The sequence below is a fragment of the Eschrichtius robustus genome, chromosome 13, assembly GCF_028021215.1.
Source record: "Eschrichtius robustus isolate mEscRob2 chromosome 13, mEscRob2.pri, whole genome shotgun sequence".
Taxonomy (NCBI): domain Eukaryota; kingdom Metazoa; phylum Chordata; class Mammalia; order Artiodactyla; family Eschrichtiidae; genus Eschrichtius; species Eschrichtius robustus.
The window spans coordinates 27,524,851-27,537,736 of NC_090836.1; the positions used below are offsets into that span (position 1 = coordinate 27,524,851).

Here is a 12,886-nt window from a genome sequence, read left to right on the forward strand (position 1 = left end):
TAGGTTCTTCGGCTGGCCTAAAAATTAAATTGAAGACAGATTAACAAGAGAAAAACAAATTTAATTTCATATATAGAAGGGCAGAGGCAGGAGTGTAACACCCTATACCAGGAAATATGCAGCCTTTAAGATTTTCTTTCTTAGGATTAAAGAAACCCTTTGAGGGACTTCCCTTGTGGTCCAGTGCTTAGGAATCTGCCTTCCAATGCACGGGACGCAGGTTTGATCCCTGGCTGGGGACTAAGATCCCACATGCCGTGGGGCAACTAAGCCTGCAGGCCACAACTAGAGAGCCTGCGTGCAGCAACTACTGAGCCCGCGAACTCTGGAGCCTCCCCACCTCAACTAGAGAGAAGCCCGTGTGCCGTGATGAAGAGCCTGTGTGCCTCAACTAAGACCCGATGCAGCCAAATAAATAAATATATATATATATATATATATATTTATGCTTTAAATATACTTTTATATGTTTTTTTAAATCAGTCCAAAATAAATACTTTAAAAAATAAAATAAAGAAACCCTTTGAAAACAGCATACCTGAGTCAAAGCCTATCAGCCTTTTCTTATCTTACAAGATTCCATCTATGCATGTAAAGTATGTTTTCCCCACTAAGGATATTTACTTAACCTGGTTCCGAAAAGAAAAAACTATGTTTATGCCTTGGGTATCAGGAATGTTGGGTGAATTGCTTCACTTCTCCGAGGTGCATTTATAAAAGGGAAGGTGAAAGGTGATAAATTAGCCCCATCACTAGTCTCTATGACGCCTTTGTTGGAATTAGGAAAAAAAAAAAGTCCCCTTCCTCAAGATATCATACTGCCATCTGCTGGAAAATGGTAATAATATTGATAAATATAAAAACCTACACTGACTACAATTTAAATAGTGCCTCCTAGAATTGGATCACCCTCAAAACCCAGTTATTTCAAATAGGTTATAATAATAATAATAATTCCCAGTGACAGGTACTTTAGTTCATTTTATTAGAATGAAAATAAGTAGATCCTGCCTGGGAACACTAAATAAATTACATAATCTATTTAAAGGAGTCTCTATGCTTGTGCTAAAATTTCTACCTTTGACAAATATCCTCTGTTTAACTTCATATCACAGAGAGTCAGACTAAGCAGGAGAAAACTCTTTGCATTGTTTTCTTCAGTATCATACTGGCTATATAATTTCACATATAATGTGAGAAAATAGTAATATTTCTGTAAAACTAAAATTTATAAGTTTTGTTGTATCCTCGTGGATGTGGAAGAAATAAAGATCCATATTGTGTTTAGATATACTCTATTAAAGGCAATTTAAATTTTTCCTATAATGATGGTAAGTGGTCAACTTGCTTCATGTCCCATAAGAGTTAAAAGCTATTTGTATATATTTGCTTAATTGGTGGATGCTTATAACCCAAGTAGATAGTGTTATCCCCATTTTACAGATAGGGAAACTGAGGCACAAATATGTTATGTCATTTGCTCAAAGCCAAAACCCTAGGAAGTGGATTGCTACACAGAGAAAGAGAGAGATTCAAACAAATGAAATATTATCTGTGCTTAACAAAGACTCACAGAATATTTATGGGATGAAATTAGTAAGACAAGATTGGTCAGTTCCTAGTTTTTAAAACTTAATGTGACAAATACAATTTCTTAGGACAAAGTCGACAAGTTAAGTTGTCAAACTATTGTAAACTTTACAGTTAAAGATTACCTTTAGGGGCTTCCCTGGTGGCGCAGTGGTTGAGAATCTGCCTGCCAATGCAGGGGACACGGGTTCGAGCCCTGGTCTGGGAAGATCCCACATGCCGCGGAGCGACTAGGCCCGTGAGCCGCAATTGCTGAGCCTGCGCGCCTGGAGCCTGTGCTCCGCAACAAGAGAGGCCACGAGTGAGAGGCCCGCGCACCGCGACGAAGAGTGGCCCCCACTTGCCGCAACTAGAGAAAGCCCTCGCACAGAAACGAAGACCCAACACGGCCATAAATAAATAAATAAAAATTAAAAAAAAAAAAAGCTTTAGGCAAACACATTTCTCAGAAGCCTTACTTTTTTTTTAAACCATCTGGCAGTAACCATAATAAGAGCATCCATAATCACACGACAAGGGATGAGTCTATGTCGTTATTTTTTAAGAACACCTTTATGGCAATTATTCACATACAATCCACCCACTTAAAGGGTACAATTTGGTGTTTTTTAGTATAGTCACACAGTTGTGCAATCACCACCACAGTCAATTCATTACGCCAAAAGGAAACTATGTACCCATTAGTAGCCACTCCAACCGCAACCACTAATCTACTTTACGTCTCAGTAGATTTGTCTATTCTGGACATTTCATTTAAGTGGAATCACACAATATGTGGTCTTTTGTGTCTGGCTTTTATCACTTAGCATAATATGTTCAATTCATGTTGTAACATATAGTAGTATTTCATTTATTTTTATTGCCAAATAATACTCTATTATATAGATATACCACATTTTATTTATTCATTTATCAGTGATGGACATTTGAGTTGTTTCCACTTTTCAGCTATTATGAATAATGCTGTTATGAACATTCATGTACAGGTTTTTATGTGCACTTATATTTTAATTCCCTTGAGCATATACTTAAGAGTGGAGTTGCTGGGTCGTAGGGTAACTCTATGTTTCGCCTTCTGAGGAACTGCCAGACTGTTTTCAAAGCAGCTGAACCATTTCATATCTCCACCAGCAGTGTATGAGGATTCTGATTTCTCCACATCCTCACAGACATTTATTTGCCTCTTGACCATAGCCTAATTGCCCTGGCTAGAACTTCTAGTACAACACTGAATAAAAGTGGCAGGAGCAATCATTTTTGTCCAGTTCCTGATCCTAAGAGGAAAGCATTCACCATTAAGTATGTCATCTGTGGGTGTTTTGTAGATGCCCCAGCAGGTTCAGGAAGTTCTCTTCTATTTCTAGATTGTTGTCTGTTTTCATCATGAAGGGGTATTGAATTTTGTCAAATGCTTTTTCTGCATACATTGAGATGATCGTGTGGTTTTGTCCTGTGTTCTATTAATACAGTGTATTATATTTATTGCTTTTGCATGTTAAGTCAACATTGCATTCCTAGGATAAACCCCAGTTGGTCAGGTTGTCTAACACTTTTTTATATGTTGCTGGATTCAGTTTGCTGGTATTTTGTTCAAGATTTTTGTGTCTATATTCATAAGAGATACTGGTCTATAGTTTTCTTTGCCTGGTTTTGGTATCAGAGTAATACTGGCCTCATAGAATGACTTGAAAAGGCTCCCTCCCCTTCTTTTTTTTTTTTTTAAATGGGTAAATCCATAGGACAGAAAGCAGATTAGTGGTTTTCTTTTTTTTTTTTTCCTTTTTTAATTATTTATTTATTTATTTACGGCTGTGTTGGGTCTTCGTTTCTGTGCCAGGGCTTTCTCTAGTTGCGGCAAGTGGGGGCCACTCTTCATCGCGGTGCGCGGGCCTCTCTCTATCGCGGTCTCTCTTGTTGCGGAGCACAGGCTCCAGACGTGCAGGCTCAGTAATTGTGGCTCACGAGCCTAGTTGCTCCGCGGCATGTGGGATCTTCCCAGACCAGGGCTCGAACCCGTGTTCCCTGCATTGGCAGGCAGATTCTCAACCACTGCGCCACCAGAGAAGCCCTTTCTTTCTTTTCTTTTCTTTTTTTTTTTTTTTTTTTGAGTCTTTGTCCAGCTGACTGACTTTTGCATATACGTGTGTGAGTGTGTGTGTGTGTGTGTGTGTGTGAGAGAGAGAGAGAGAGAGAGAGAGAAGAGATTCCTTCTCACCACACTCTCCAAAATATATTACCTTCTTTTCCAACTGCTGGATTCCCTCACCTTGTGTTTCTTGGTTGTAGGCTGATCTTTTTTCACAGCTCTCATTCATCAGGGCACAGATTTGCCAGTGTTACTTCACTTCAAACAGAGAAGAATAAGTTATTTATTTCTGAGTTCTATTTTACATACTCATACTATGTATAACATTCCAAAACTCACACCAGTCATTCAGGTGTCAAATTGAAAGTCAGATGACCAGGATAAAGACTTTATGGAAATTAATAACTCATAAAACAGCTTTTATTTCTTTTCCTATAAAAGTCCTAATATAAACATGCAAATTCTGCTGTCTTTTGTTCCTTCACAAAAGAATCTATCAGTACTCAATACATGTAAATGTGTTTATTTAAAAGGTAAACACTCAGCGAAATTAAAAATAATTTCTATGGTGGTCCAATGGGTAAGACCCCACGCTCCCAATGCAGGGGGCCCAGGTTCGATCCCTGGTTGGGAAACTGGATCCCACATGCATGCCGCAACTAGGAGTTTGCATGCCACAACTAAGAATTCCGCATGCTGCAACTAAAGATCCCGTGTGCTGCAACTAAGACTTGGCGCAGTCAAAATAAATAAATAAATAAATATTAAAATTGTCCCCCTCCCTCCAACTGTCATTCCAACTGCCTTTAAAAATAATAATAATTTCTATGGGATGGGATTTCGCTGGCGGCCCAGTGTTTAGGACTCCGTGCTTCCACTTCAGGGGGCAAGGGTTCGATCCCTGGCCAGGGAACTAAGATCCCACACACATGCCACAACTAAGAGCCTGCATGCTGCATGACCAAAAAATAATAATAATAATAAAAATTTCTATGGCACATAATTATAACAATAATAATAATATATATTGTGTACTTACACCAGACTACAGAGTTTACAAATTATGCATTCAAGTTTTCTGGGAGAACAACCAACCCTACTATGCAAAGTAAAATCTTCAGTTTCAGATAGAAGACAGAGATTGTAAGAAGAGAAATAAGGCAACTATTCTTAGTCACTGTAGAAGATTATATATTATTTATATATAATTATAGAAGATTACAATTAACTCAGCAAGTCTCTCTTGAATACGTTCTTCACAAATGGAGATTAAAATATACACTTGAAATGAATAGTAATTTTAATCTTTAAAGTGCTTTGCATTTAATAATTCAAAGTACCATGTATCTTAAATAGTTTAAGCCCTGCTGTCTGAAATCCAAATACAATTTAAGGTACTTCAAGCCTCAATAGCTGAGGGAAAATGTAATGCCAGAGTTATACAAAATTATCCACAATTTAGTTATCTTTTTTTGGAGGGGGAGGACAGACCAACCTTAATTGTCCAGAAAAAATATATACACACACACACACCTGTATGTATGTATGTGTGTATTTACATACACACACATACATGTGTATGTGTGTATAAAATTTAGACATCGTTCCCTATTCAAATGATTCCACCAGAAATGTATTGAGTGTGGAAATTAGTACTATATGTGGAACATATACACATGAAGGAGACAGTGTTCTATTTGATGTTTTCTGGAGGTGCTATCGTGAAGAAACTGGTAGACATACTTTGGGGCTTAGAAAATGTTTATGTTAAATGGGAATTGGCAAAGTCCAGGTTGGACACTCTCCTAAAGGCATTATATCATTTATCATAACACTTTTGCCTCTAAAACAAACCTGAGACATGTTCAGTACATTTTGTTCTCGTCCAGTTTTTAGTTTTATCCAAAAGTTTTTCCTATTGAAGACCTTTTTGAAATCAGCTATGTGTATTGTATTCATGTATACTAATCAAATGATATTTAGACTCTTCAGAGCAAATTTACTTAATTTTTAAGAGAAAAAAAAAAACAGTCCATTTCATTGAGATTGTATACAATACAAATAATAGAATATTTAGGAGATTTTCCATCTCTTTTATCAAAAATTCAAATGTCTTGGCTTTTCATCAAATACTGTGTTACATAATTACCTGGATTTTCACTTAAAATTATTGCCCAATAGTCTGGATAAGTCAATTCATCTTCAGCTATAAGCAAGTACAATCTGTTATACGTAATGAAACCCAGCTAAGAGGATTTGTATTCAAATATATCCTGACTCTGAGATGAAAGAGTTGCTTTTGCACATACAAATACAAATTTGTAAAACAGATGTGTTTCCCATGTAGAAGCATTTTGGTCATGGGAATTGGACCACAGTTACCCAAACGTTAACAACAGCTAACATTATAATACCTTGAGCATTAAATTCACTGTCCTACTGAATCATCCAAATGCCCCTATGAGACAGGCATTGTTATGCTCCTTTTATAGATTATTAAACTGAAGCTTGCCCAGATTTGACTTGTGTATAATTCATGAGAATTTGGAGGGATAAATATGCAAAGCATAATTTTTTGGAATGATGTACTTTTTGATTGACTTACCAGAACTGCTGAGATAAGAAAACACACTCCAATTCAACTTGTAGTAATGGAAACATGGGCTTTTCTGCATTTTTAAAACATATACATGTCCAAATGTGAATGGGTCAAGCTCATCACTGGCATTGCCTTGAAGTCATTCAGAGACTTTCTTTTACCCTTGCAGGTAGAGCGGGAAAAGGCCATTCTTCTGGCCAATCTCCAGGAGTCACAGACGCAGCTGGAACACACCAAGGGGGCACTGACGGAGCAGCACGAACGGGTGCACCGACTCACGGAGCACGTTAATGCCATGAGGGGCCTGCAGAGCAGCAAGGAGCTCAAGCAGCTGGACGGGGAAAAGGGCCGGGACTCAGGAGAGGAGACCCATGACTACGAGGTGGACATCAATGGCTTAGAGATCCTTGAATGCAAATACAGGGTGGCAGTAACTGAGGTGATCGATTTGAAAGCTGAAATTAAGGCCTTAAAGGAGAAATATAATAAATCTGTAGAAAACTATACTGAAGAGAAGGCGAAGTATGAGAGTAAGATCCAAATGTATGATGAGCAGATTACAAGCCTTGAGAAGACCACCAAGGAGAGTGGAGAGAAGATGGCCCATATGGAGAAGGAGTTGCAAAAGATGACCAGCATAGCCAATGAAAATCACAATACCCTTAATACAGCCCAGGATGAGTTGGTGACATTTAGTGAGGAGCTAGCTCAGCTTTACCATCATGTATGTCTGTGTAATAATGAAACCCCTAACAGGGTCATGCTGGACTACTATAGGCAAAGTAGAGTCACCCGTAGTGGCAGCCTGAAAGGGCCTGATGATCCCAGGGGACTTTTGTCTCCACGGTTAGCCAGGCGGGGTGTGTCGTCCCCTGTAGAAACAAGGACCTCACCTGAACCAGTTTCAAAAGAAAACACAGAAGCCAGCAAAGAACCAAGTCCAACCAAGACTCCCACCATCTCTCCTGTTATTACTGCCCCACCATCATCTCCAGTATTAGACACAAGTGACATCCGCAAAGAACCAATGAATATCTACAACCTTAATGCCATAATCCGGGACCAAATCAAACATCTGCAGAAAGCTGTGGACCGGTCTTTGCAACTGTCTCGTCAAAGAGCTGCAGCACGGGAGCTGGCCCCCATGATTGATAAAGACAAAGAAGCCCTAATGGAAGAGATCCTCAAGCTTAAGTCCCTACTGAGCACCAAACGGGAGCAGATCGCCACACTGAGGGCAGTGCTGAAAGCCAACAAACAGGTGATCTCATTCTACTAATGAGCCATGCTAGCCAACACTTTAACTAGTTTATTCCTAAATGTTTTTGAGTGTCCACCACCATCAGGATGAGAGTTCAGATTCCTGGTCATTAGAGGAATAAAACAAACTATGGCCAGAGCCAGATCAGAATGTAATAATTTCTTTGAAGTGCGTGAATGGATGAAACAGGAGAGTAGCTATGCCCCACTAAGTAGAGGTAAAGGTGAGGAAATTAAAGCAGGAACAGAGAAGATCCAGTTGCAGATGTAGAAAGGCAGTCCGGGCGGTACTTAGCTGGAGCCCAGCAATCACTGAGTGTAGAAATAGGAGATGGGGGGATGCAGAATAGGCTGGCATGGAAGCTTACACCAGGCAGAGACAGCAAGAAAGGCACCCTGGTAGGCAGCTAGACCAAACAGATGGGAGCTCTCTGGAGAGAGAGGTAGAGATAGAGATAAAATAGAATGCGCACTAACTGCCACTAACCACATGTCTGAAATTTAGGTCCACTTGGGATGTTAATTCACCTCAGTCAGAGCTTAAGCAGCAGAGAATTTTTCCTAACCATAGATCTTGTCCTTCTGGCATAAGTAGGAATGCTACCACATGATCCTACCTAACTCCTAGATCTCCTTGATGTCTGAATTTGGTTTTCACCCTCAAGCTTTACCTGGATGACAGTGCTGTGACATATAGGTGGGAAAATATTTTTAACCTCTGTTATTTTCTCTGGAAAGTGAGACTTGAAAGATACCTTTGAGAAGGGTGCTGAATAAAGGGTATTGATAAAAAGAAGCAACAAAACATCAAATACCTTCCTGCAAATGTGAGCAATGCTAGTGTTGGAGAGTGAAAGTTAATTTCAGATTCAGACTTCCTTTTCCTTTTGCCTTTATCTGGGGGAAACCATATCATTATCATGCCATCTACATTGCAGCTTTCTACCATCTTTATCTTCAGTTCCCATAAACCTGTTGATACAATTTGGAGGTCTATACTACAAGCCGTAATAATGTTTGCACTATATAAACATGTTTTTTACAAATCTAAAGGGAAAATAGGACCTTAGTTTTGTGCTATCACTTCAGGAAATTAGAAAAGATTAGGGTGAATGAAGAATTTGTGAGATATCTGACTCCAGTTTGAGGTCAGAATAAAGAATTTGTTTCCATATCCTTCCAAAGACCCAATGATTTAGTGGTCATGAATAACTAATACCGTATTAGATAAGGCTTAGAAGACCTTCATCAAGGACATAATATACTGGGCATTCTTGGTCGAGCCATTCAAATAACTTCTTGGACTTCTTCCTGAAGTTTGAATATTACCGACCTAGAAACCTAGATCTATAGAAGTGTCAAGATGCTTAATTGACATAGAAGTACAGATAAGCATGGTTGATCAGCCAAGAGAGACTAATTTGTCAGTAAGCATTCATGGATTCCATATGTCATGGCAGGTAGTAAGTAGGGATGCAAAAATAAGTGACTAGCAATCTAGCAGAATTTCAATACATGCCTGTAATTATTTACAAGATAGTACCTATCATCGAGCATTTTAGAGTGATATACAGTGCCATAGGAATTCAGAGCAGTTCAAAGCATTCCTGGCTGAATTTTTATTTTCATAGTAGTTTGTGGTACCATTTGCATTACATTAGTGTCACAGCCCATATGGTCTCAGTAAATTAAATGTAAACACATTTCTAGCCATGCCTTTAGTTTACATTTTAATGATGTTAGGGCTATTGCTGTGATGCTGTGTGCCATAAATAGCTCAGGTCTCTACAGATGACATCCACTATATTTAGGCATTGTGGAATATTTATTATTAAGGCTAAGCTAGGAATTCTGTCATAGAGGAAAAAAAGAGAATCTTCCTGTTTTTATTAAAACAGGCATTCTGCATTCTCTATGACTCTTTTAATATAACCTTAAGATTTTTTGTAAGCACAGTGTCTTCTGATGAGATAAGTAAATGTTTACAAAGGACCATCTGTATACTAAACTGTTATGGATGCTAAAGATTCAAAGAAGGCCAATACATGGTCCCTGCCTTCCAGAAAAAAACTCACAGACTTCTGGGGATGTCAGAATAGAACAGATAATTACAGTTTGATGTTGTACATGCTGTAATCCAATTTACGGGAACATTGCAAAGGAAGTAACTAATGTATCCTAGATCTAGACCTCTGTGGCTGGAAACAAGATTTTTTATTTAGAAAATCAACTTTGGGAGAATGTGGTGAATGCAGACGTCAGCAAATCTGCTAATGGGTTAGAGATACTTACACTTTCTTAATTCCGAAAAAGCTTTGTGCAGTTTTGTGGACAAAAATCTGCAAACAATGCTGAGTCCTTTGGGGCATTTTTCACAATAAATGAGTTTGTACTTCTGTTTCAGATATTGCTCTTCTGTCACTTCCCTCTCTTTTCCCCTTAGATAACTGACCATGTAGCGCCACGTGTTTACAAACTTGTTACATCTACATTTTCACAACTTAAACTTAGCTATCTGTTCTAAATGATTATGTGTCTAAATTTTTAAAAAATTAAACAACTGCCATTTTTCCCCAGGTCGATTTCTGCATTCTGGATAACTTTCTGAATCTATAACATTTCTAAAGTTTCTACTGAGTTATAGCACTACAGACATCCTAAATTATTTTATGAGTAACCTCTCATTTTAATCTGAATTTAAATACAATCAAAACTACTAAATTACATTAAAAATAAAAATTAAAAAACTATTAAGTTACGACTTTGGAATAAAAACATTAACAAACTACCTTATCCAATAGTGTTTTAATTAAAAAAGAATCCATTTATCTCTATAAATGGATTGGCACTTTGTAGAAGAAAGTTGAAGCTGTCCACTCGAAGCACAAAAAGAACTAGTGGGAAGCAGCCGCATAGCACAGGGAGATCAGCTCCGTGCTTTGTGACCACCTAGAGGGGTGGGATGGGGAGGGTGGGAGGGAGGGAGATGCAAGAGGGAAGAGAAATAGGAACATATTGTATATGTATAACTGATTCACTTTGTTATAAAGCAGAAGCTAACACACCATTGTAAGGCAATTATACTTCAATAAAGATGTTTAAAAAAAAAAAAAGAAAAGAAATGTTAAAAAACCACAGTAGTCTTCCTGGGAAATCCCATTACTAATGGATTTTTTTCATTAGTAATGGGCTTTTTTCATTAGTATTGAATATTTTTACACACTCTGAAAAGCTGTAGTTAACAGTTTGTAAAAATGGTGTGTTTCCTAGTTTGGCTTCAATATGAATACCATGGGGGCTATGCATCAAATAGGCAGTCCCTAAATATACATTGATTTCATGCGTTGACTTAGCCAACATTTTTTGTTCATTTGTTTCTATTTCCTACTGTGTGTCAGGCTAGTTCTCAATTTGAAACACTCTTAATTCCAAGAACTTAAACATGCCCAAATCCTAAATTCAAACAAATACTTTAATTCATTCAATATTTTGGTGCCTGCTTTGGCAGCATATGTACTAAAATTGGAACAATACAGAGAAGATTAGCACGGCCCCTGCACAAGGATGACATGCAAATTCGTGAAACATTCTATGTTTAAAATATATGTATATATATATTTTTGGAGTCTGATTTTATGGAGATTGTGAAGAATTTGACTGTAATTTATTGTTTTGAAGAAGTTGTATACAAAGACTTAGGAAATAATTGATTCTTTGTTAATTCTTTTCCTTAAATATGTAATATGGATTTATAGTTTGTCCTACTCATGTTATAAATTGCAATGACCTGTGTCTTTTATTCTATGTTTCAGACCCACCAAGCACAGGTGACAAAATAATATTTGAGTTCTATTGTATTTCGACTGGAAGCTGTGCTTCTTCACTAACTTCTCCTTGATAAAATCCTTCTTGTATAAAGTTTCATTTTGGCTCCCTTCATATCTGAAAATCCCACACTCTCAATAATATGCATTAAATATTTACTGAACTACTATCTTTCCCTTAGCTCTTGATAGTGACTCTGGTTCACAACTGGCTTCTAGGGCAATTTATCCACATTATAGATTCACATTTATGTTTTGACATAAAAAGAATTGCCCTATGTCCAAAGTACATATATATGTTTATATAAAATTCAACCTAGACAATTTCTTTTTATTTATGAAAGAAATAGACCCAGCATGAAGAACCTGTATGATAGATTTCCCTGATATGAAAATTGTAAGCTTTGTGATTTTTCTGCTTTAGACAGCTGAGGTGGCATTAGCTAATCTCAAGAACAAATATGAAAATGAAAAAGCAATGGTGACTGAAACTATGACGAAACTTAGAAATGAACTGAAGGCTTTGAAAGAAGATGCAGCAACTTTCTCATCCCTGAGAGCAATGTTTGCAACAAGGTAATAGTTTTTCTTGCAAGATTAGGTGTGGTACATGGGGAAAAGACTTCAAAATGCACATGTTCATCTTCGTGCATCGTGAGTGTTATTTAGTCTGCCATCTAAAAGGGCAAGGTGTAAAGAAAATACATGAGATTCCACTCTGACAAATCAAAGATAAAACCTTTTGTGCTGTTTTCCAGAGCCCTCTACTGGACACACTGGATCAAGCAATTCTTCTACATACAAATGTTTTTATTTATTAATTTTAAAAATTTTTTAATTTTTTTTAATTTTTTGGCCTTGCCGCACGGCTTGCAGATCTTAGCTCCCCAACCAGGGATAGAACCCGGGCCCCCAGCAGTGGAAGAAGAGTCCTAACCACCGGACTGCCAGGAAATTCCCCATACAAGTGTTTTTAAATTAATATAATAGATATTTTTTCTAGAGCCTTATGTGCCCAAAAGAATTAGACCAAAAGAAAAAAGAAAAAAGAAAAAAAACCACCTCCAATAAGGGGGAAAAAACCCACTTCCTAAAATAGCTAAATATTACATTATCACCACTGACATTTATTTCTGTATACATAAAAGTGTTTATCATTAGCAAGTATTGTGAAAAAGATACTTTGTAATGAAGATTAATATTCATCATATCAGCTAATTACTTACTTTAATATAGTGTGAATTAAATTATAATTTCTAAAATGTAATTATATATATCACCAAATTTTTCACACTGCCCAACTAATTATTTAGACAAATATTAGTTACTACCTCCCCCCACCAGTTTTGTTATGAAGCACCACTATATTTTATTTTTTAGACTTGAAATGATTGTTAAGAATTATTGATTCAACGTTTTCAAAATCTTGAGGTGTTCAATATAGTGTTGCAGTTTCCTTTTTGCTGTCACAATTCAGTGCCAAAACAAAAATAGTTCTATATTTTATATGATGCAAACTTGGTACAA

General features: G+C 37.2%; 1 protein-coding gene and 1 non-coding gene across 17 annotated transcripts in view; both read left to right on the forward strand.

The window, feature by feature from the left end:
* The window catches only part of BICD1 (BICD cargo adaptor 1), a 207,963-nt gene that overhangs the window by 160,323 nt on the left and 34,754 nt on the right, over nt 1-12,886 (forward strand). For 12 of the 16 annotated variants that reach the window (XM_068560533.1, XM_068560532.1, XM_068560540.1 and 9 more), the window contains 2 exons: nt 6,445-7,536; nt 11,784-11,935. In XM_068560533.1, coding sequence (XP_068416634.1) covers nt 6,445-7,536; nt 11,784-11,935 — 1,244 coding nt within the window. Of the gene's footprint in view, nt 1-6,444; nt 7,537-8,300; nt 8,302-9,486; nt 9,510-11,783; nt 11,936-12,886 lie in introns of those variants that run through there. The other 4 variants (XM_068560546.1, XM_068560547.1, XM_068560543.1 and 1 more) reach the window with 3 other exon arrangements.
* LOC137776035 (U6 spliceosomal RNA) lies at nt 11,032-11,134 on the forward strand. Its single transcript, XR_011076157.1, has one exon. It is a non-coding gene; the product is annotated as a U6 spliceosomal RNA (small nuclear RNA).